The 26,241-nt window shown below is 40.0% G+C and overlaps 1 protein-coding gene across 1 annotated transcript in view; it reads right to left on the bottom strand.

Moving 5' to 3' along the window:
- The window catches only part of BACE2 (beta-secretase 2), a 53,492-nt gene that overhangs the window by 13,977 nt on the left and 13,274 nt on the right, over positions 1-26,241 (bottom strand). Inside the window, exons 2-7 of the mRNA XM_065861602.2 lie at positions 16,817-16,905; positions 10,284-10,500; positions 8,603-8,731; positions 7,297-7,431; positions 4,146-4,247; positions 253-402 (exon numbers count right to left, since the gene is read on the bottom strand). Coding sequence (XP_065717674.1) covers positions 253-402; positions 4,146-4,247; positions 7,297-7,431; positions 8,603-8,731; positions 10,284-10,500; positions 16,817-16,905 — 822 coding nt within the window. The remainder of the gene's footprint in view (positions 1-252; positions 403-4,145; positions 4,248-7,296; positions 7,432-8,602; positions 8,732-10,283; positions 10,501-16,816; positions 16,906-26,241) is intronic.

Genomic DNA, 26,241 nt, shown 5'->3' with positions numbered 1-26,241 from the left:
GTTGTTGTTGTTTTGTTTGGGGTTTTTTTGTTTGTTTGTGGTTTTTGTTTGGTTTAGATTTGACAAATTTGTTGGTTTCCCTATTTAAAATTTGTTTTGTTTGTTTTTTTTTAAATTTCATTTTAAAATATTTCCCTTGTATGCAATAAGCCAGTTCGCTATTACCACTAAAAATAGTTCCTATTTTTAAGAGCATGTGCTTTATAATAGTAAAAACAAATATGTAACTGAATAAACAAAGAAAGTTGAGACCTGTGGTAGGATGGAGATCCGAAACGACCTACTGGCATTTTCATCCCTCAGGTAAATAGAGAGTTTGGGAAATAAGGACCAGGGTCTTTCAGTTTTATCCCAGCATGCAAGCTGTGAACCAGTCCAAAAACCAGAAGAGAATTCTTGTATCTATTAAAGAAAAAAAATAAAAGCAATACATAGAGATTACATACATTTTGATAGATTTTTTTGTAAATAATCACTACCACAGTCCCGTTTCCCTGAAAATAAGACCGGGTCTTATATTAACTTTTGCTCCAAAACTTGTTACTTTTTTTCACATAGAGCTGCCTGGACACTATTTAAATTGACTTTTTTAAAATGAACAGTAACTACGTCTTATTTTTGGAGTAGGGCTTATATTTTGAGCATCCTCAAAAACCCTGAAAAATCATGCTAGGTCTCATTTTCAGGGTAGATCTTATTTTTGGGAAAACAGGGTATTCAATACTTCTTCCATTCCCATGGAGAAGTTCAAACATGAACACAAGTCTGATAAAAAGCTTTTTCTTTAAGGATCAAAGCAAGAACCCAACACACAAATTGAGGTGCTTCTTAACCCATTATGACTTGCAAGAGGCAAAAGCAGGTTTAGGTCTCCCTTTCCTCTCCTCCCCATTTGTGTCTCATTACTTCCACTTCTGCAATGAACATGTGTGACCTCTCTGAGCAATCAGTACTGAGGCAAAGCAACAACAGGCTTTTACTACCTACCTACTTCTTCTCTTGAACAGCTCTGACCGAATACCAACATTTTGAAGCAGCAGACTTTTTTTTTTTTTTAAACATAAGCCAAAATATAAACTGCATGAATATGTAATGGAATCAGCTCCCTTCCTCACATACCTACAGCTTCTTATTCAGCTTTAGGGTTTTGAAGCCAAGGGATAAGCCAAAATCTCCTGGCAGGCAAGGGAACAGAGGTCTGCTACACTCAATGGAAAGAAACACATCCCTCTGTCTTTCACTGTCCTGCCACTCACTACCAACGCAACTTGCCATGCTTTTGAAAGAAAGTTAAATAACTACTTCTTAACATATTCATGGCACTAACAAAGCAAAAAACAAACCTCCACAGAGTGTGCTTGCCTAAGACAAACATCTTGTCTAATGTTCATGCTTCCTGAAGCACACGAAGCTGATTTGCTACCAGATTAGAGGACAAAACTTCCTTATTTGACTGCATTACTTTGCATTGGTTCTCATTCCCACATGAAACAACATGCAAGGCAGCATTTTGTTCTGACATTGCACAGCCAAAGCCTCCTGTATGTGTGAAGGAGAAAGATGAAATCCAGCCTCTCCACTGCACTCATTTGTATTCATCTGTGATATTGATTACTTTGTAAGCATCAGCTCATACATTAGTTATGGCATTTTACAGGTGACAAGTATTTACACACACCCACATACCTGCCAATGAAATATTTGTTAGGGCTGCACAGTATTAGAGACTTAGAACTTCCAGGTGCTCATCTCTGTTCTTGGGTCAACAAGCATACACTCGTGTAAGTACACAATGAGACCTACTGTCACAAATAGATTACTTTTACCCTTAACACTCAATGCACACTTACGTACATCTCCTGGCACCAGACAGAATGCTCTGACCCTCACAGCTAAGTCCCAGGCCAGACCTGCTGAAGAACATAGTTGTCCTCTCTTTACATTTGCTCTTGGAAAGCAGAGCTTGTGATCTGAGAAAAACTGCAGGACAGCACCCAGACTGGACAGACCAAGACTATAGAGTGCTCTATTTTAAGTGCCTACTTTGATTTCCCAGAAAGACAGCTCATGACATTGCATTTCTTTGCCTTACTTCTGCATGCTGAAGAAATGCATTGCAGGTGATTTGGCTGTATGACACCTAAAAGATTATTAAAATGAAGAGGTTTATTGGAGCCTTCCTTTCTTCAACTTATTAACTTAGCATTATACTAATACCATGAGTAGACATACTGTCCTGACTTTAGTGCAGTGAGATGTAGTGGCTGCCACCCCTCTGTGGCCCATCTTTGCCCATCTACCAAAACCACCGCCCTTCAGACCTGCCATTGTTATACTGCATCTATAGCTGCTCTCTGAAAGACTTGGTTCCAAACAAGTAAGGTTTAAAACGCAATCAGCACCACTAAAGAGCATAAAGCTCACAGCCTTGGTTTTTATGGAGCTGAATAAAGGAACACTTCACATGCAGTTATCCCAGCATACCTGAGGGGGCAATGACATCTTGCTGGGAAGCTCGTAGCAAGCTGCTATGAGCAGAAACTTGTTAACCTGGTTCTCCTGTGGTCAGATAAATATGTCTGAATATAGCAGATTTTGTTTCAGTGGTGCATAGCCTGCCAGAAGCACAGAGCGCTTAGAGTATGATTGTGATGGCATGGTACAATTGCTGAAAATACCCATTTTCCTGACATTGCTCCTACATAGCTAGAATCTGATCCTGACATCTTGGAACTACTTTCTTATTTAATAGACTATTTACTTTGTTTAAAGCTGTGAAAATGATTTTTGGTGTGTGTGGAGAGAAAGGGGTACAGCAGCAAGGTCCTTGGGATTAAAAAGATACCCTAAAAGAGTTAGTTTATGCATTTTTAATAGGAAGAACAAAAACCATTAAGAAGAGTGAGTGAGCGGTTCCCCTCTAATACCTTATTGATCAGTTGACTCTTTACTTGTCACGTGGAAAGCCCTGGTTCAAATGTCCTTCTGAGCAACATCAGAGAGGAGTGTGAACTGCTGTGGCCCACTTCACAGGAGGATTCCCTATCCACAAGGTGCCATCACAAGACCTTTTGCGTAGGCTTCTTTCAATTCCCTCCCAACTGACTGAAATTGTTCCAGTCAATACTTCAGTGCTTTGCAAAGAAGAACTTTTCAACCAGGGAAGCCGAGATACATAAGATAACTGGTACATTTATATCAGATAACGGACACCTACAAGCAGTGAAGAACACTTCATGACAAATCTCTGCTCTCAATCAGAAAAGGATCTCAGTCTTGAATTATCAGCATAGAGGCAAATACTCCATCTTTTGGGCAGCTGACCAATAGCTTAGTTACTGAATTTCCTGTGATTTGAAACTACTACCACTGTCTGATAGTGAATCCATGACAAAAATATTAGAGTGGCTCACACTGAAATATATAGGATGTATTCTTCATCTTTAAATTTCTTGGGACTGCTTACTGTATTCAACCAACATTTATGAATTGTTTTTATTAACCAGAAAATGCTGCTTCTGTTACTCTATACTCGGAGAAATCCACCAACCCCATGCCCTACTTCTAAAGCCCACTCTGTTTTCAAAGAAAGGTGCTTTTAAACATAAATAATTCAATAATGAAGATCAAAACCAGCTTTATTGATATGAATAATCCCAATGAATGCCATCCATTCTGTACAGCAATAAGCATTATACTTGGAAGGGAACTGCTTGCAGTAGCAGGCTCTTCCACTTTATAAACACTCTGTTTTGAATGAAAGGCCTGCTTTTATACTCTTAATATTTTGAATGAAAATGACATGGATTAGGTCCATGTTTCTGAAATACTTAGAAGAAAATATTCCATCTCTGTACTGTTTCTGATGCATTTCCATATATGCGCTTCTAGTCTGTACTTCTATCCCCCTTTTTCCTCCTCCCTTTCCCTTTTCACTTCTTCCTTTCCCTTTTCCGTTTCCTTCAAAGGTTACCAGTCATGTCTTACTTTTTAACAGGGGTAGACCAGGAAAGATTCCACTCCATTCAGGTTAAAACCCTATGACTTACTAGGCAGACAGCAAGGGTGACACTTCTTTCAAAGATCAAATGTGAGCATTTAATAGGAAATTAACATTTCAAACAGATTTAATGACATTGGCTTACCAGGGAAGTGCGAGCTATTGCTTGCACCACAGCACTGAAGACTTTCTGGGGCAGACGGAGGAGAGTGGTCCCACTGTCTACTATTGCTTTATCGGCATTATACTAGGGAGGGAGGAAAAAAGAGAGAAGTTATATGCTGTAGTTAATGTAATGCAGTTTGAACTGTTTCATAACAATGACAAAGCTGTTGCTCTTTGGTAGCTGTCTTCCAAACCTGCATGTCATACCTGTCAGCAGCTCTTTCTAGTTGATAGCCTGAATTCAAATGAAGCCCGAGAGCAAAAGCAAGATGCAGTCAGCCTAGACACAAAAGTGAGTTTATTTGTACCACTGAAGAAAATTACTGTGTGTCACCACAGCTGGTGCAAATGGCCAAACCACTGTAAAGAGAAGCAAAGCCCGGCCTGTCTGGGAGGGGTGAGCTAATCCACGTCACCTCCCATATGCTTTGGGCAAAAGCACTCTCAGGGTCGGTACAGAGAGATGCTAAGTACGCTGATGTAGCTCAGACATATGTCCAAGCCCTGAATCCAGGTCTCTGCTATCATGGAAACAACTCACTCTAGTTTAAACACAATACAGCAGCCCATGTTTAATGATTGACGTATATAAGTTAAGAATATTCACGGAACGTCAGGCCTCATTACATGTCATATTTGGTACTTGCTCAAGAGTACAAATGCCAAATGCCACAACTTTCTCTCTTAACTGTTGCAAACCACTAAAACACAGACAAAAACAAGTAAAAAGAAACTTGAAATTTCAATCTTGCTGCCTCAAAATCTGGACTAAAAAAACCCTAAGGAAATGATTATCTTCGTTATTAAAACCCTAGCTCTCAGATTAAGGGATTTCATTAAGCCCTAGATACAGTAAACAAAGAATAAATATTTTTAAAGGTACGCAACTGAACAGTGACACATTTCTGGTATATCATAAGGCATAAGGAAACATACAGCATAAGGTTTTTAAGAAGAGGCCAAACAACAAGTGACTTTAAAATACATTGGTTTAGATGTTATCAAGTCACATAGAATATCTTTAGTGCAGTGACAGAAATAAAACCCACCTAAAAGTAAAACAAATATCTTTGCCTTAGTTATTTTCTTTTTGAAAGAAGAGCTGCTATAGGCTGCCAAGCAGAGCTGAAAGAAAAGCGAACAGGAAACCATTTATTGTACACTCAGAAATATTCTGAAGAGTGGAGAGAAACACCAAGGCATTGTGGAGTCCATTTTAATAGGTTTGTACCACACAGATGCAACTGCCAGCATCCCGTAGAGCTACCCTTGGAAAAAAAGTAGGTAGGAGGCACAGCCAAAAGGGTCAACTTCTAACATATTAACCACACAAAATGCCGGGAGCAGTAGGAATGTTTGGCCAGAGACTAAGTACCTAGATTTTCATACTGTGTTCATTGGAGTTTCAGTGGGTAGTAACTTCTTGCCTTCTTAATCTTCCTGGTTAATATTTAATAGTGCACCCTACACGCTGCCAGCAGCTCAGGACTCCTCTCAGCCCTGGTCTGCCCAGCTTCAGGCTGCAGCTGTGGTCTAACATTGGACAAATTCCCAGCACTGAGGCGAGGTGACTACTTTTCCCTTGCAAGGAAAGGAGTCGTCTCTGGTGATGGTTACAAGAAATGTTCCATTTCCTAGAAAACAACTAAGAGGAGAGAGGGCACGCAGTTCACCATCCTGTACAGTGAACTACGCATCCTCTGCAAGCCCGTAACTAGCCAAACTTTAATGATAGTAGCCCTAACTTACTATTCTTCCCCTAAATTTTTGTGAGAAGATCTTTGATCAAGAAAGGAATGATGTCTTCTGTACCAGGGACTAGCATACTGTGCAACACAGACAATATGTTGGCTGGCTCAGAAAAAGAGCAACAATAACAGGAAACTTTCATAACACCGCTAGGTTTTTAAGTGAGTTGTTTTCTGGAAACAGGAAGTACTAAACTATTAGTACAAGGGCTCCTCTTCAAAACCAGGTTGATCTTTTTTTAATGCTAGAAAGAAGAGCAACACAAACATTTACGCTAAAGGACCAGCAGTTTTGCCCTCCTAACAATATAACAGACGTTTAAATAGACTTTGTTTCGGTTATTAAGTTGAAAGCTGATATAACTAATTTTAAATATTTTAAATGGCACTACGATTTTCTTATTTTGTACATAAATATAATAATGTTTGTGTAAGATTTTTATACTAAATTTTACTTAAATTGTATGAACAAGAAAAGCTTTCGAATTATCATGTCCAAATGATTTCCAACTTAGAGAACAAGCATAAGATAAAATTAAGATGTCTAATGAAAACAGGGCATGAAAATTACAGAACTAAAATCAAAACATGAATAACAACTAGCTTCAGTAAGAAAGAAACGAAACACACACATACAAATATAACCTCCAAATAAAAAAAAAAAATGAAACAGCTTTGGAACAAAAATGGCAACACCACAATCTCACTAAACTGATACCTAATAAAAACAGAAAACAAATCAATCAGGCATAATAACTGGCAAGGCCAAAGCAAACAAAAGTGGATTAGAAAAACCAGAAAAAGAAGGCATAGGATGAGATACTTCGGGAAGCTTCCCAGGAAGATACTTGCTCATTGCTGTCATGAGTTACATGCTTAGACATCTCCACATGGATTAATCCAACATCTTCCCTTTTGTTTGACCAGAATTGTCTTGAAACCCTTTGGTTTAATTTTACTGTATAACAGAAAACCATAATCTATAGTTGTTTAAAGACTGTTGTCTTTTTGACTATTCAGTGTTAAGGCACCTTTCTGACAACCCGAACAACTCAAGAGGCTGAGCCCTTCCAAACTACATCAGCCATATTTTCAGTGGACTGTTCAATTAATAACTGTAGCTTAGTCCCTAATTTACTGAAAATACTAGCAATGACTTTAAAGTCCTCTTTGAGGCAATGTTAGCATGTTTGACGTACATACTACATTGCACATGGGTTGTTCATTCCTTTTCAGTTACCATGCAGCCTTAATTCTCAGAAGAAATCAGAATACAGGTCTGCTTGTAAAGACAAAACTGATCAATTCAGTGTTGTTTTTTTTTTTTTTTTTTTTTTAATCAAACTTGCATTTTATATAGACAGAAACACATTATGCAATTACCTCTCTACAGTCCAATTCGAGGTTCAGTCCTCCAACCTCCAGTTTGAGAATTTCAACCTGGTAATACCACTCCTCTTTGATAGGTGTATACCAAATATCACCCTTGTACAGACTTGGTTCAATTCCACCCAGAATCTGAGAGAAAAGAGAAAGGAATCCACACACTTTAAAATCCCAGATATTTAGTTTTGAGGCAAATACAGGAAAAAAAAGGGTACACAGGGCATCAAAATTTTAATAGAGCACCATTTTAAGGATCTTACTGACAACTCCTCTGTCAATAACAAAGCTGTATGAAACATCTAGATGTTGAGCTTCAATCAACCAGAATTCCTGTATTGGGCCAAATTACCGGCATCTTCATCTACAAGCTCACACTGGTTCTCTTATGAAAGCCCCACAGCTTAAAATCAAAACAGTATATTCAGTGGTTTAATCTAGGCAATGTATAAAAATGGGACAGTATATTAAACCTGCACATCATAAATTCACTTTATCAGATCAGAAAACCTTAATACAGCTCAAGAACATTTCATTTTTCTTACACACATCCAAAATGGAATGTGACCATATTGTCGTTGCTATCGCTATTAGCTTTCATCAAAACTTATGTTGAAGCTGACTGCAAGCATACTAGACCATCAGATTTTGAACTGAAATAACACAAGCAATTTCTTTGGTTTCATCTATCTCAAATGTGTTAACATCTACAACATGTGAATTCACAGCAAAATAACTATTTGTGACCAACTCCTGTGCTGATATGCTTATTTCAGTATAATTCAGGAACAGTCATAAATAATGGAAAATTCTTGGTCCCACTAAAACTGATGGAAAGACTTTCCGAGTAACAACAAGTAGATTTGGTCTTCAGATTTTTGCCTTTAATATGTTGTCTACAAGGAAAAGAAGAGCCTTGATTCCTCTCCCCCTTTTCATGTCATGTAAAAAACATTACTGTAGCATTTTGATGAGATTTATTGCACAAGCTTAGCAGCTGAGTAAGGGACTACTCAGTTTGAGAAAGGCTGAAGAATCTGCCCTGAGGAAATACCACAACTTTTAAGCTTTTTTAAAAAATTAAAATTAACCGTGAAATGCAGAAGCTTACTCCAACTTGAGAGAGAAAAAAACAATGGAGAATGAAAATAGATGCTTGAGTTTTGCCTAAGTGCTTAACTTTTCTTTAAAAAAATATAAAACAGTTCATATATTAAAAACTAAATTTGGAAGTAGGATAGTCATAGAAAAGAGGGAGAGAGATTAAGAATGATACATCTTCCCTCTCAGATTGACAGATACCCACAAGACTACCTCCGTTGGTACCGCTTCCAGAAACAGGCAGTCCAGCACCACACATCTGCAAGGAGAAAATGTTGGGGATCTTTGCCTGCCTCACAAGAGAATCAAAGAACGTCTCCACAGAACTTGAAGGCTTGAAGGTGTTGAAAAACAAAACAAAAAAACAAAAGAATTGCAGAAGTATTCATTAAAATTTTATTTGCAGAAATGAGCCAATTATTCAAACAAGATTGCTTTTCACAAGTAAACTGAATTTCTGACAACCACGTGATGAAAATTCTAGATATAGTATGTCATTAAAAAAACAACATCTGTCATTTTTCTGTTTCTGCTGGGTTTAAAAACCACTGTCAGAAATCCCTAAAACACAAGAATATTTTTCAACTGAAGGTTTAAAACTCAAATAATGGTTTCAGTTTTAAACAGAAACTCTCACTGATGCTTTCTGTTTGGAAAAGAGTTTGGGTTATTAGAACAACCAAATGTAACTTGCCCTTCCTGTTTTTCCACAGTTAAAAGGCAGAATTTTAAAGTGAGGATTTTCAGTTTTTAACTGTGGTTTATTTTAATGAACTTTGAATTCAATGGTCTTATTTCCCCTTCTTTTAAAGAACTTCATATCCAAGCACACTCACTTCAGCTGATTACTGGTCAACAGGTTCTTTCCTATACTGCATGTCATATTTGTCTTTGCAGTTTATTAGAGTACTGCAATTTCATTGTAATTCAGATTTCTGTGCAGGTACATCTCATGACAGGCAGAGCCCCTGGCGAGCTTGTGAAATGCCAAGTGCTCTTACTACACAAAGCATAGAACAGCCTCAGAAGCCAACAACACTTAAGTCTTTGGAAGAAGGGAAAAATAAATGCCCTGAATACACTATTTGTCCAAACCAGAGCCTGAGAAGCAGCTCTTCTCTGTCTGTCTGTCAACAGTGTATGATGGTAAGTACAGCAGAAGTCAATACAATGATCACACAACACTTGAATAAAGCATTTTAATTCCAGAGTCAACAGGAAGTATCGAATCATTTGTTCTAATGGGATATACCTCAGTTTGTGAATTTCTCAAACAGTTATGTGTAGGTTGAAAACTATGACCATCTAGTATTCCAATCACGTTTTCAGTTTTACATTATAAGGTTATAAATTTTAGACTACAAATTTTAGGTTTTAATTTAAACTTCTACTCGAATTTCCTGCCTCAAAAAGAACAGGATATGCTTTGTTGTATGTTAATAAAAACACTAGAGCTAATATTGTTCTGAAATTACCCATTTATGCCCTCCATCTCAACTTTTACTTGATGAATGGAGAATGTCTTAGAATGGACTGCCAAAGGCTTGGTGAAGTAAGCCCATCAGTCCATTGACAAGTCTTGAGGGAGATCATCACAACCTTCATAAATGCCCTCCACATGCATACCAGAAGCCTGTACTCCAATCTGCTGGAACTACAAACTCTGTAAAAGCTTATTAATTCCAGATGAGCTAAAATTGGAGCCTTCATCACCAGAAAAGCCTAAATCCTCATTTAGGACTGTGGTACCATCACAACCCAGTGTATTATTTCTAGAATTTAACAAATACAAAGGATCCACGGGCAAGAGTGGGTGGAAGGGAGGAGTCTAATTCTGACAGAATATCTGTCTTCTTATTTTAATAGCTGGGGAAAGAGTGACTTACCTTGGCTAAGGCATCATAGGCAAGACCAAGAATCCCATGCCATTTAACCCCTGGTAAGAAGAAATTCTCTGATTCAAGAATGGTAGCAATGTTGATGACGTAGCTGCCATCTATTCCTTTTGGCATGGTAATGACATCTGTACCCAACACTCCAGTCCAGCTTCCTTGACTGTACTTAACCGTGACATCAATCCCTTGAGACTTGTATGTACTTGACCTTTAAAAGGAAAAGATACACTTATGCATGAGCTGTTCATTTACAATGCAAGACAGAATATATTTCATCTTAATTTTTCCCAGAGAGAAAAAAAGTGAAGTGTGTAAAGCATATACTCACAGAAAAGGGGGAATTGATTATAAAAGCAGTAAAAAAAAAAAAAAAGCAAGTGTAAAATAATTTCATAATACCACCTTTACATGTGTGTAAAACAATAGAAGGTGCAGATGATTTATCCAGTGTGGTCAGTTTATCAAAACAGCTTTCCTCTAACAGCTGCTCTCACAGAAACAACCAGATCAGGTGGCTTCACAGGCCCCTGTACCTGAGCTCACCAGAATGAATTGGTGTGATTTTGCCTATTAGGGGGAACAACCTTGCGACAGCAATTCAGACAGCTCCTACCCATTCAAGCAGACACTTTATCTTGAAGGACAATTTGGCCATATGGACCATGCAACTTATTCTCTTCCTAGCTAAACCGGGGTTGGGAACAATAAGAGTCCAGGCTCTAACTCTAAGCCATTCTTGATACTCCCAACACCTAACCAATCAGGGGTCTTCACAGCCCAGTAGCTTGCAACATCCAAGAAAGCAGAAATAAATGAGGTAATAGGCCCCACGGATTAGATTTCAAAATCACAAATTCCAGAGGCACTGTTACTACCTGTACCTGGTTACTGCTCCTGCTGTTTTACCTTTCTGCGTAATTCTGCATTTGTATGACACTTAGACGAAGGGACATCTCTGCTCAGGCAGGGTCTTCAGGGCACCACTGTGATACTGGCAGTACATTTTATAAATCAAAATAGAGTCTGAATAATTAGAGACATAAGAGAAGCTAGGAGGGGGCAGGAAAAGAAAGGGGAAATACAGGGCTCTTCATGTAGAAAAGCGTCTGGCTGTGCAACAGAAGAGGAAACATCTGAAATCAGAGAGAAAAGTGAGTGCTAGGAGAATAAAGTGGAGCAAATCTGCACATATAGACTCTGCATGACGAGCAACAGCAGCAGCACATAGCTCTGCTTCTGTAGGCAGTAACAGCTTGATGGATTGAGCTGTGGGCCAGGACACAGAAAGACAGGGCTCGTTTTCCAGCACTGTAGGTGAACTTTCCGGTGAAAGGCAGGACAAGCCGCTTCCTTACCATTTGTGCCTCAGCTTCCCCACCTGTAGAAACGGGTATGAGGATACTCTTACGGATACTCATCCGTAAAGCCCACAAATGTTGTATTGAAGAGAAGGCCTTATCATATCTTTCAAGGAACAAAATACCCAGTGTGAGAAGGGATCTCACATGATCCTTGTGGCAGTAAATTACATTGTGTTCTGCAAAACCACTTCCTGCTCCGTTTTCTTGACAGTAATCAGCCGATGTTTTTCCGACTCACTGATCCAAAGGAAGAAAACTTCTTTAGAGGTGAAAACTAGAGACTTGTTCTAATTTATGGGCTGAGAACAAACACACAGCCTGAAAAATTTCAAACAAGTTGTTGTGGCTACGATAAAAAAAATTAGAAATTCATCTTTTCCAGCAGGACAGAATATATCTTCACTAGAGGCAAGGAAAAAGGCCTCCTAGTTTATGGTGCTGTAGTGTTTCCCTGTCCTTTCTGGTTACCGCCTTTTCTCCAAAGCAACCAACAGAAACGTGGTCCTCAAATTTCAGCTTAGAAAACTAGCAACAGGTTCATTTTTCTCATGTAGAGTTACTCCTCATTACCAGCCTACAGCACTGAATAAAGCATTGGCAAAATATCATGCTCAAAATGGTAACAGCAAATCCACTTCACAGAAAGCCCTGCTTAACTCCGACCTTGCCAAACACATGCAATTCCTTCTTAATTCAACAGTGTTCCAGCTCTCTTGCCACTCTTCAACAAACCAGGACTTCAGATTTTCTTACTTATCCATTCACTTTTTCCTAAGCACCAAACCAATGTCTCCAGGAACAGCAATGGCAAAGAAAACAGCAATAGACCAAAAAATCTGAACAGAAGTTTTGATAGCTTCTTCAGTGAAGATGGAAGGCACAAGATAAGTGACTCAGGGCCAGTGATTTTAAGGCAAAGCAAACATGAAAACCCAACAACCATCCTAGTTGTCTAAAGACTATGCCTCAACATAAATTATTATCTTTAACCAGGAAGTCCCACCTAACTTGCAGGGGTTCTGGAACAAGTTTATAATTTCCCTCAAACCATAGACTGCACAGTGTACATAACCAAACTTGCAGGATCACACTGCAAAGCAGCAGCTTACTTTTGCTTGCTTGTATATAACTTATTGTATTACCTCAATTTATTGCCCATAATTTTCTTACCTCCGTATCTCTTGGAATAATCAATTCTTGAGCAGTTTGCTCTCAGAACTTTAGATGGTGCACCGTATTATTCACACTGAAATAAAACTGAATACTGTTGCTGAATACTGACAGCCCTGAGTATGTCATTCTTTCACATACTGCTACAGATCCATCACTGATAATTTAGTTTCAAGAGTAAAAATCACTTTATACCTCTGTTAAAGTAGTTCGTTTATCATAAGTAGTGTACTCAACAAAAACAACTTATTTTGAACAGCATGAGAACAAACCCTGTGTTTTCTTTTCAGTTCAGGACAAACTAAGCCATTTCCCAAAACCTTATACACCACTGTGACCTATACAGCATGATCACCACAGCAGACTCAGAAGTTCTCACAGCTAAGTTTTGTCAGAGCTACTCCAAAGCTCAAGTCATGAAAGAGTTCATGGTAACAGCTTTATGCATTTTGTATGGAAAGACCCAAATAATTAAACAGTAGAACTGTATGACACGGAATATATGACACACACCATCATTTAACAAACTAGTTCTGAAATTGCTGAAGGAGAGCTCTTCCTGAACAACACAACCTGCAGGTCCTTTGAAACAAAGATAGTGCCTTTCCTATGCACCCTCCTCAATTTCAGTCAAAAAACAATAATGCATTTAATTTCAGATTTTGATCATTTTAATAAAATTGAAGTAAGAGCATGGCAATCAGGAAATTCAGATCCATCACTCTCTTTCTCCAACACAATCTGAATATTCTAATAAGCACACATCTATAACTCAGTCCCATTAACTTAACAAATTATTAATCCTTCTTTCCCCTTATCTTCAATTTGCAGTTTATGACTTTGATATGGAAGCACTTCATGACAATATAAGGAAAAACTGCAGGAATGATTACCAGATGAGAGAAAAACCTCTTTATCCATTTTTTAAGTGTTCCATGTAGTATGGAAGAAAAGTGGCCATAGGTCATTTGTCTCATTTACACATGGGTAAAGGTCACTCTTTGGTAATTTTACAGATCTGGCTGATGAGATATCAAGGCTCCTGTATACCCTTTATGCAAAATTGTGTCAGCCAGGGAAAATAACTTGAGTACTGGGAAAAGGCTGTCATAAGGCCAGTCTCAAAAAGAGATGAGCTACAGGGCCCAAGAAACTATAGGCCGCTGGATCAGGAAAAGTCTCAAAGAACAACCTCCTGGAATCTGCTCCCAAGCACATGCAGGACAAGAAGGTAATCTTGGACACTCAATGAGGAATTTCTGGGTATTATCATACCTGACCAACCTCATTGTCTTCTACAATAAGATGACTGGCTATGCAGATAAGGAGAGTGCAGTGACTGTAGCACATCTTGACTTCAGTCAGGCTTTTGATGCGATCTCCCATAGCATTCCCATTTGGAAGCCGAGGATGTGGGGCTGAACAGACAGCTGTGTGGGCTGAAGATGGGCTAGGCCACTGGGCCCAAACAGCAGTGACCACTGGCTCAGTGTCAGGCTCATGACAAGCATAGTGCCCCAAGGGTTGTAAGTGGAGGATAAATTGTTTTTAACATCTTCATCAAGAACCAATACAATGGACAGACTGTACCCTCAGCAGATTTGCACAGGACACTTGATTAAAGGGAGTAGTTGACATGCTGAATATCAGAGCTTGAATTCAAAGGAATCTTGAAAAATGAGTAAATCGAACCAAGAGAAACCTCCTGGCACCCAACATGGAGAAGCACAAAGTTTTGTAGGTGAGAGGAATTAACTCCACGCATCAGGACAGAATGAGAAGCAACTGAAAAGGACTCAAAAGGACTTGGGATAATGGTGGACACCAAACTGAATAAGAGCAAACACTGTACTTGCCCTGTGCATATCACAAACTCCACACCAGGTCACATACGGAGGGCCATGGACAACACATCCAAGAAAGTTGCTCTCACCTTCTGGTCAGCACTGGTGAGGCCACACCTGGAATAGACTGTGTCTAGCTCTGGGAACCCAGTTCAACAAGAATCTGGAGAAAGAGGGACTGGCAGAGAGCTACCAGATAAGTCAGGGACCATGAACACAGGATCTGTGATGAGAGGCTGAGGGGAGCTGGCCTTTGGTTTTGCAGACAAGAAACTAAGGGCAAATCTCACAGCAGCTTACAACAACTTGAAAGACAATTACAAAGATGCCACAGCCAAACATTTCTCTGCAGTGACATATAATAACACGAGGGACAACATCCATGAGTCACATTTTGTGAGGTTCAGGGTGGACAATAGGAAATATTTCCTCCACAGGACAGTGTGGCACAGCACTGAAACAAACTGCCAAGAGAGAGCATCCTTAAAGGTTTACAGGACTTGGCTGGACTCAGCCATGGATGACCTGATCTGGTGACAACACTGCCTCATTTGAGATATGTACCAACTGACCTACAGAAGTTTCTGGTAAAAGACATTTTTTAAACATCTAACTGATTTAAGTGGGGCCAGGATCCCTCCCAGATGACATTTATTTAAATGTATTTGAAGTATTTACAATGGAAGAAGCATGGTGTAGCCAAGTTCAAGCATACTAATGGTTTCATTTTTTTCTGAGCATATTGTAGTACTCCATCAAATCAATCCAAATAAGAAATTGCTATTGTAATTGCTCTGGATTGTAGTGACTTGAGTTTAGATTCATTTTTACAAAGTGCCCTTAACTCTCGAGGGTCCAAATTTCAAGGTTTCATTATTAACTTTATATCAAAGTTCGCAAAACACAGTATACATTGAGAACACTGATAAGAGACGGTAACCTTCAAGTGATTCCACAGCCTTTCAAGACACACAGCTTCTGCTGTTGTTGTTATTTCTAATGGTTTATGGTTCTCATGAGAGAGGCCTTGCCCTTCCAGAAAAAATAACATCACTTAAGAAAAAAGAGAGAAGGAATGCTTGTGCTTTTAATTCCTTGCAGCTAAGTTTCCTCTAGCCACTACCTATGGAAGGGGATAGCTGGCATGAAAAACTCTGCAATGCTGCAGAAATAGCTTTCAAGTGCAAGCTCTGGACTTTACAGACCTGTGTCATATGAGAGTGAGATGTGCAATATCTCCATTATCACCTGAATATGTGGCAGGAGGTAAGGCTATTCCAGTAAGCAACACGGAAATACCATCTATCCCTCTATCACCAGTGCATCTTACTGGGAAAAAAAGTGCAAACCCTCATGTTAAAATACATAAACAGGTAATGAGAATGGTGATATTCTCCAGCCTTCCAGTCCTTTAAGTATTTTTATCCATATGCTTTAGCTAAAGATAGACACTGCGTTTTGGAGAAGTTTACCTGAAATAATTGAAACTAGAGAAAGGCAGAAACAAAGGAAGAAAGGAGCACGAATGATTCAGATAGATGAAGCTGTGCTTGGCTGTGACTAATGTCACCTCATGCTAAACACAGCAGATTTAGTGCATAACAAGCACTGAAACCACTAAGTCGTATCTTATAAACAACCAGATTCAGCAGGGTCTGTCCGTATCACTAACTGATTGAGACCATTGGCCGAAATAAACAACAAATTAGTTTTTGAACAGCTAATTTTGGTTTTGAATGAAATGTCAAGTAAAAGATACAATTACTGGGTTTTAGGTTTTGTTTTTAAACAAAGGGAAAGTATATTTAAACTTTAATTCATTCCAAGACTATTTGGATAAGAAATTGGCTTAAATTGGTGTGATTTTGCAAATAATTTTTACCCCGTAATCTTCTTCCCTTTTTTGCAGCTCTAATCAGCTTTGTACTCAGAGCTCAGTTGCACTGCCATGAGTGGGACTGTTCATGGTGTCAGGCAGGACTTTACATCAAGCAAATCTTCCCACTCAGGCAACAAACATCCCGCTCTCTTAGGATGTCACAGGAGCCCCATGAACTGCCTTATCATCCTCTCTTGCGTGGCGTGGAGTGGAGGAGTCAGAATCTAAAAGACACCCTAACCCATCACGAAGTGCAGAACAGGTACTTACAGCTTGGTATTGAAGTAGGAGGTGACATCAGGATCAGGCACACCTGCTACAGCAAAATTACTGCTCCCAGTGTCAACCAGAATATTTAACTGCCGAAACAGAAGAAAGGAGAGGTGGTTTTCATATCCAACCAAATGAACAAGCAGACAAAAAAAATCATTACAGTTTTTGTCTAAACTACCTTCAGTTTTAAAATGATGATGAAAATTGTCCTGGAAAACAAATACGAAGTGTCACTTTTGGAAAACATATGCTGCTGCAGCCCCTTCAAAACAACTGATCATGCTGATGTGCTTTAAAATAGTCCTGTTCCTGCAAGGGGGAAAACCAGCCAAGACCGTATTCACACCATTTCAAGACCATATCCCACCATCTCAATTTTCTTTTTGGCCAAATCCATGTGTCTCGGCAACCTTGCTTTCTCAGGACACAGGCTGAACTGCCTACTGTTTAAAGCATGGTTTGCCTCAGAGATTATAAGGTTTCTACATCAGGACTGAGTGCAAGTCTGAGCAGAAATAAGCAGAAGCACGAAGCTGCCGCATGACTTGGAGAGCATGGGAGCTTTGTGCAGTTCATCCCGAGCAGGAGCAGCCTACCACAGCTTTCACTGCCTTTAAATAGGAAGATGGCAGATTTATAAACACTGTGAAAAGCATGGACTGAAAGGTGGACTAAGAGTGGGCCACATGTTTAGTTAATTGGGAGGACAAGTTAGGCCAAAAATTGTCTATGAAAATCATACAGACAAAATGAGACTGCTCCATTCCCCTTTGGCTCAGGTTAGCAGGTTGCTTCACCCCAGCTGCATGATACTCAAATCAGAAAGTAACAGCACAGGAGTGAGCAGCCAGAGGCAGGATTGCCTTGTTCAGGGAGACCTTGAAACTACAGGTGTCATTAAATGATAATTTAAGTCAGCCAGAGACTGTACTACTACTAAAAGCTGCAGTCACACTTTTCCCTTGCTCTTGGCTGGATGCTTCCTGTGGCTTCTTGGCATAAGCACTAGCACCCTTGGGGCTGTGCTACAAATCAGATCAGCTTCCTTACCTACAGTTACAAAAATAATAAAAAAAAGTATATATAGCAATCTGCCATATCAGACAGCTACTTGAAAAGAGATGGTAGAAGCAGGTACTACAAAAAGGTAATTGCCTCTTTCAGTAACATTGTGGGCTCAGATTGGAGTAAAATGATTGTGAAATGATGCCCTAGGAAGTAGGGTACAGCTTCTCCCCAGAAAAATCTAAAGAATTAAAAATTTTCCTGTAGGAGGGAGTGAAACATCAGGACTGGGTTGCCTGTGGTTTGACTTTAGCTCAAACCAGCCACTTTGGTAGTCCTCATCACTTGCTTAAGATGTGAGGTAGCCGAAGATCTAGGAATGAAAATGGATGTGGGAAGGGTAAGAGAGAACGATAAGCGAAGTGAGTTTAGTGTTGACAAAGAAAGTGGAGAAACAGGGTCACGATCAGAAAGCAGAGTGAAGACAAAGGAAGATAAAACATTTGGAGAAGATATTCTGAATCCTTCTTTAATAGATTTAAGACAAATAGACCAAAAAAGAGTAGGAATCATGTTCAAAAACATCTTTGGTTTGCACATGGAGGGGGAAGGAGGAGACAGTTGTCCCCGTTTTACCTAGTTAATGTAGCACAAGACTGAGGAGCTGTGAAATTACACCATGAAAACAAAAACAACTAGTAATCCATGGGACTCTCTTTTGAACTGCATGTACACTCTGTCATTGGTATTCCCAGTCCTAACCAAGCAAGCATTTGAAGACAAATAGAAACAAACCCACAGCCTTAGTCGTTATTTACCTTCTTCACTGCATCTGAGATTTTAGATTAAGCAGAGGCAAAACATTAAAATTTATTTTTCAACCACATGAGCTAGACACAGATGTTTAAAAATAAAAGAACATCTACAAGTTCACCTGGTTCCAAGACCAGAGTCTTCAAAAGAAAATAAAGAACCTTTGAGGCATGACTTGCAATAAAATCTAAAGTTTGCTCCATACTTTATTTCAATGATATAAAAAGCCTAACATTTTGTCAACTACCTAACAAAGTAAGAACTATTCATTTTTTCCCCCTCTCTGGGACAAAAACCATATTAAAAATAAATAACAAAGGGCAGCTACAATGTGTGCATCTATGAGGACTAACAAAAGTTGCCTCAAAGGCGTGCTGCAGGGCTTAAATTAATTAGCCTTTCCAAGGCAGCCTGTGATGCTTGAGTAATGGGTACTATACATCAGCTCTATAAATACACGTAGGTGTTGCCCTAACTTCGGTAATATCCATGCCATCATACACGGAGGAGGACTTGGAAAACAAACAAAACCCTGGTCACTAAATATGACATATATGAAAGATATTTTACCCCTGCACCTTAAGTACAAAGTTATCATCACAGAATTTGCAAAACACTGAAGAAAATGGCAAATTTACTACCCATGGTACAGAGCAAATCAACATTTCCACAGGAAAATAGATATTCCCCCCCTCAAAAGAGAAAAGAAAAAAAAATACAAAGCCGGCTAACCATGCAAGTGCCAGCCCACTCGGACACAGCAGCATTCACATGACAGATCGCTATTGAGGCTGACATTCTCTATCCGCATGTTTGTGCATAATGAGATGCAGGCGGCCCAGGCAGACACTGATTTATTGTAGTCCTCACAATAGCGCCAGTGATTAGCAGCTCATTTTGGGGTGGGTATAACTTACTGAGTTCTCTTTCTCTCCTGGCTACCCTTTGGGTCTGAATTTTCTTTAGTGGCTTCATGTCTCATTAAGAACCACTTTCATGTTGTCACCACTGGAGCCTACTTTATGCCGTACAGCCTGCTGCTGGTTTAATGGTGCTGCTGGGGGAGCTTCAGGCAAGCTCTGGTGAGTCACAAGGTGGAATCCAAAGGATCTTTGGTACAGGACTGCCCAGCCTGCCCCATCTCCAGAGGTCAGCCCTGCCCTCTCCCAAAAGACAAAGCCAAACTTCCTCACTTTGCTCACTCCTCTGCCACTGCATTGTGCCACCCGGCTTACTAATGAAAACCAAAATTGACAGCACCTCAACTAGATCCACTGAGCTATGGCCTGTGACAGCTGCAGAGCAGTCACACCTCTCTGTGCTGTTACCTTTCTGCCACAGGTGCAGAAGACTCTGACGTCCAGGCAGAGCCAACAGCAGTGGAAGTGTCCTCTCCAGCTACCTCCTGGTGAAGCCCCAGAGATGGTGAATCAAAGCTCTTGCAGGCAGGCAGAGCGGGTTCCTTGGGTTTATTATGGCCATCTCGGGTGAATCACTTCCTGTCACTGAGACCTGATTATTTAGTGATCACCCTGTGTTGTCAGAAAGTGTCAGGTGAAGTCAGGTTTTGCGAAAGCCAAGGTCAGAGAGACACAGCTGAATGAGGCTATGAAGGAAAAAGTGCCCAAAGACTGCTGATGGATCACGTGCCCAGCATTCAAAACAATGAAAGATCACTTTATTTTTGCTTTTGGAAGCACAGAAGGAAAGCCTTGCTTTTTTTTTTTTTTTTTTAAATTGCGTCTTCCAAGTTCATTTTCAGATCTATACAGCAAAAGCAGATAGTAAATGCAAAAGAGCATTTTTTTGCCCTGAAGGTCAATTTTACCACAGCCGTAGGACATAAAATCTGTACCTAGTACTGTACCTGGAGGTTGTTTTGCTGGATGTATTTCCTATACAGAAACAGCATGAGTATTAACAGGAGATTCATAAAGATCCCCAGCTGTTGGGTAAGCAAGAGAGTAACATCCACCTCTGACATGACAAACTTATAGAGGAAATCTGACACCCTATCTATGAGCCATTAAGTTGCGCTTATAAAAAGAAACAAATCCAAACCTGTTTACTGAAAGTCAGGAACACTGAAAGCAGAAGCCTCCTTAGGCTATGCATTTTATATATTTTCTTCTCTGAAGGAGTAGAGACACTGAAAAAAAACCAGTTGTAATGATTTATTTCAACTGGAAGTCAAACACATTGTCAATACTTCAAGGATCCCTTAAACTTTTCAGTGCTTGATTAGCACCAACATTAAATGGCACTTACTGTAAGCTATCCTGCTTCAATCATTTAACCTACCACTATCTCTTTAATATTTTTAAGCCTCCCATTGCTGAATATTGTTGTATTTTGATATCAGAAAAAAAAATTGGCTATTGATCTGTCATCTTTTTTCATTCAGCAAAGCTTCATCTGTCTGTGGTTCAGGGTCCTGCCGTATCTGTTACAGCAAATGGCATCAATACGGTGTCATCAACCCTAGGTATTATCTACGGCTCATTTAACTGCCCTGTGAATAGCAACATGCAGTTATCCCACCATGCATTCAGAAAGTGAGTTCCTTCACATTTTCAAGGAGAAGTGATAAAATGTAGCAATCATTCAATTTGTGTTGCATAGTGGTTGTTATTACCTTCTAGCAGGGACAGACCTGGCCTCTGTTCTGATCCACATCCTACTCAGACTTTCTGTAAGTTTCTTTCCTGTTTTAGTTTGAGGTCGGGAGCTTTTGTTACTTTCAGAAAAATATACAAAACAAATGCCTGAGGCTACAAGTGCATAATGCATTTCTTCGAACCAGCTCTCTGCATGATTTAGCATACAGAGCTTTTTCCAGCTGTGGAATCCTAGGGCTTGAATGCAACTCTGTCCCGCTGTTGCTTTTGATGTGATTCCCTGGGCAACCCACGCTGAGCTAGTGATAATCTTCATCCCCATTAAAAGACTGGCCTTTTAGGTCTGATCCTTTTAGGTCAGATACTTTTAGGTCAAGCAATGAAGTTTCACCACTGGACAGAAGAAACCAGACTGCAAAAATGTATTAGGCTTATCATCCCTGCTTCAGCTGAAGCATAGGGGAAAGAGAACAAAAAAGAAAAAAAAGAGTAAGATTTGCACAGATAGAGCCATAAATATAATAATCAATCTCATTCAGCCTTACATTTACTCCGGGGTTCAGTCAAAGTCTTAATGATAGGCAATTGATAGCTTCTGCTGCACAAGCCATCAGACCAAAGAAGGTGGCTCTGTAAGACTTCATGATAAAAACAACAAGTGATCATGCCTTCTTTGGGATTTTAACTTGACCCAATGGTGCCCCTTTCTTTTCCCTCACCTCTCATCTGCAATAACGAGAGCAACCATTCCACACCAGAAACATTCATACGCCATTCAAAATCTTGTCCTGCTGTGCTTTCGTGAGTTCTCCCACGCACACACTTAAAATAAGGCTTATAGTCCTACTCTGCTTGATGGAGTATGCCACACAGTGAACTACCACAAAGCAAAAATGTTTCTTTGTCCACATGTAGAGACTATAAATAGGAAGCATCCCATTACTGGCTCATGAACTGTTACCATACATCACGATGTACTGGCTTAGGAGAAGTCCACCCCATCTAACAACCCCTGAATTGCAACATCTCTTAACTCCCGTTCTTATTTTGTCCTACACATAATAAACCCTACAGAAAATAATTTGCTAGATAGTGCTTAAAAAAACAGTGCAAAGTAGTGCTATATTTCTTGTTAGGGATTAGCAGCTAGAAATCATTTGGGTAACAGCTCTTCCTTTTCAGGACGGTTAATAGATAGGAAAATTACTTGCCAATTTAAACACTGCCTCATTTAACACAACGATTCCTAATTACATTATCAGCCCATCTGGCAAGAATTGCTTACAACCATCATGTGAAAAAGAAAACACACTAGCAACTATGTGCTGTGTTTGCCCACAGTTATTACGTGTTATTATTGGCACAGACTGTCAGTCAGGTTATTTCAGCAATTTGTTTCTACAAATTAATAATGTTACAGTATACAGCAGCTTTTTAAGCATGGAGACACTACACTTTTTTCCCTGCATTACTTGGAATTAGCATTTACAGCCTACTTTCTAATAACTAAATTCAGAAGATCAGGCTTTAATATAGATTCTTCATCTGTTCTTCTTAAGATACAGAAATAAAACCTAATTAAAAGATGAGTTAGAGAAATCTTTGGAAGTGTTTCTAGATGTAGAGGCCTGCAAAGTTAGACAGAAACTGAAAAAGCCCCTACAACAACAAATTTCTTCTTGCTGAGTAACATGAATTTTGCTGAACAGGTAAGAATTAAACCAAAAAAGGGTAAGTTTGTTGGTCTGTATGACAGACTGGCACCTTGGCCCTGAGCACTGAGGCAGGGATGGGACTCTCCCATTGTTTGTAAGTGGTCCCTGGACTGGAGCATCCCAGTCCTCATTGCTCTGCAGCACTTCACAGAATGGTTGAGGTTGGGAAGGATCTCTGGAACTCATCTGGTCCATCCCCCTGTTCACGCAGGGCCACCTGGAGTCAGATGCCCAGGACCATGCCCAGACAGTTTCTGAATGTCTCCAAGGATGGAGACTCCACAGCTTCCCTGGGCAACCTGTGCCAGCGCTTGGTTACCCTCACAGTAAAAATGCGGTTTTCTTTATGTTTAGAGGGAACCTCCTGTGTTTCAGTTTGTGTCCATTGCCTCTGGTCTTGTCATTAGGGTTCTCTGAAAAGAATCTGGCTCTGTCCTCTTTGTACTCTCTCTTCAGGTATTTACATACATTGATGATATTCCTTCCTGAGCCTTCTCTTCTCCAGGCTGAGTAGTCCCAGCTCTCTCAGCCTTCCCTCACATGAGAGATGCTCTAATCCCTTAAACATGGGAGCTCCAGCTGTGGTTTCACCAGTGCTGAACAGAGGAATCCAGAAAATAACTCAGCCTTAGGGCTGACAGCTGTACAGCCACTGATGATGATGGAGAAACACCCCATCTGGAGCCAAATGACTCTCTGCTGCTTGGACAGCATCATACTTCACCTTTGCGAAGCAGAAGGGAGGGGGCAGGTCCACATGGAAGGTCCGGAAGGAGATGTATTTCCTGTGGTGCCCTGAGGGAGGTCACCTCACTAGAGAAAACAGACCTACCTACTACTACCTCCAAAAAATAGTCCTTCTGTAGTCGCAAGAAGGTTTAACTACACAGCCAAGATAAGAGAGGCATTGTGAGAAAGAAAAATGGAATGGAGATTAATGGTTTTCAATGCCGTTTGTTCAGCAGGCGGTGCCCACTTTTCACTGCAACGTCACACTGGGGACACAGAGGAAGGTGATTTACTGCAGCATGAAAACTTTGCCAAACCAGGAGGTCAACTTTATCACCAAAGATAATTCCTGCTTTTACCAGGGCAGAAGTTTGTCACAAAAAATGTGGTGTATTTGTAGGTTGTGGAGTATGCAAGAGAACAAGAGGCAACTGGAGGCTCTTCAGGGCAGCAGCAGATCAAGCTCACCAACACATGTTTGGCATTCACTGTCATTTCCCTCACCACATTCCCAGCTGGTGTCAGGACCTGTGATCTGATCCCATATCTACACTACCTTTACATTCACTCTCCCCCAACCATCTAAAACACTCAGCTATCCTTGGATACTCTCACACCCGCACTGGGCCCAGAAGACCAAGAATCTCTTGCCCTCAGTCTTTTCATGATCTGCACTGCTAGACTGGGACAAATACCTTTTCTTTTTTCCTTCCTCTGTCTGAAAAGCAGTAAACTGTTTCTTTGCCAGAAGATTACAAAGTACTATCTGGATTAGCCAATCTATCTGTGCTTAAGAGCACTGTGTGCTTCTGTAGTTGAGATTTACATTAAAACCACAAATGCTAAAATGACTGATTGCTCTGAAGTATAAACTTGCTAAACTAAATTGCGAATTGAAATATGAGCATCTGACTCTGGGACCGATGAATAGTCATTTTGAAGAGAAATATTTCAGGAAGTGCTTTATATATATTATCATTTTGACAATAAGGGAAGGCTATTATAGTTTAAAGACAAAAAAACCAGTCAGCCAATCAATCCTGGTAACAAAACAAAATATCTATTCTTCAATTCAGCGCTCTCCTTTCTGCCAATGCCTTTAGTTCCCTGAACATTAGCATTCTTCCTGCACATGCCGTCTCATGTGGTATCTTAGTTTTCAGGCTGAAATTTATTTGCTGTGTCTTGATTTATCATACAACACATCCATCCTATTCATGGTATATGAACATGCTTTGCTGTTGAACATGAGCTATTACTTGCTTATCTTAGAGCTGTGTGAATCGCAACAATTTTGCCTCCTTGCCAAGATGCACCTTTTTTTTCCAGATACAAATCCCTCTCCTGTATCACACCCTACAGCTGATGAAGAATGTAGGTGTGTGAAGTAATCCTCTCATTCACCTAAACCAGCTACAGCTGAAGTCACTCCTTGTTCTAGGGATTGTGTTTTCAGGAAAACCCAGACTAGTTCGAGGAAGTTCAGTAACAACAATACCTAGAGGTCTAGAAAAATCTCAGCTGTAAACAACCATTGGAAGGCTTGGACTGGTTTGAAAAGATAGGAAAACTGTGATACTCTTCTAACAGATGTATGGTTGCCATAAAGATCCCCTGGGACCTGCATCTTCCATAAAAAGGGGACTGCATGTGAGCCAACTAATACCTTTTTCAGCCTTTCCCAGTGTAGCTAGTAATGCACATTAACATCAGGTAGACTGTTCATTCTTATTAAAGCAGTAAAGTGCTCAAAATCTGAGTAAGGAAAATCTGTGTATTTTCTATATTTATCCTAAACACGTTCTTGAATTGAAGGACTAATGAGTGTCTAGATAATTGGAAGATAAAAAAGCCCCACAAATCCTGAAATTCAAGAATGAAAGCAGGAGACATCAGTTATTTGCACTTATGTACAAACAAAGCTCTTGTTAAATCTGAGAGCATGTTTCCACCTATTAGTAGGTGTATACAAATTAAAACCATCAATTTTTTGCTAATTATAGTACAGCACCTAGAGACAAGAAAGACTGTAAGCCAAATGCCACTGGGACCAACTCTCACGTCTAACTGCAAGACTCACAAGGAATCCCTCTGCCCACACAGCCTTGGTTTAGAGACGGGCTACGTCTACACTCTGTGCCACATCTAAATTAGCAAGCATCTCATCCAGAGGTCACTCCCCTACTCCCAGAGAACATGGTGGCCAAAGGTGTTGGAGAGGCAGCTATTAATTCAATAATTCAACAGCCTAAAAGAAACTGCAGAAATGCCTGAAGTGTGTCTTGACTACCAGCCTGACTCTCCGAGATGGGCTCATGAATGCCATTACAGACTTCATAATCACCTTCTCAACCTCAACCTCTTTCTCGTGTTGAAACCATCAAGCAAGCACCTCTGGGCACTGCTCTGCAGGATGTTGAACTCTCTGGAGTGATGGCCAGCCACATCAGACGGCTGCTAGTCCATGGAGCTATGGGTGCTGCAGGAGGAGTTGAGGAGAGGGACAGCTTCTAGCTCTGTAGGAAATAAAAGGCCAGCAGAG

Source organism: Patagioenas fasciata, chromosome 1 (assembly GCF_037038585.1).
Source record: "Patagioenas fasciata isolate bPatFas1 chromosome 1, bPatFas1.hap1, whole genome shotgun sequence".
NCBI classification, from domain to species: Eukaryota; Metazoa; Chordata; class Aves; order Columbiformes; family Columbidae; genus Patagioenas; species Patagioenas fasciata.
This window is presented reverse-complemented; position numbering and strand designations above follow the sequence as displayed.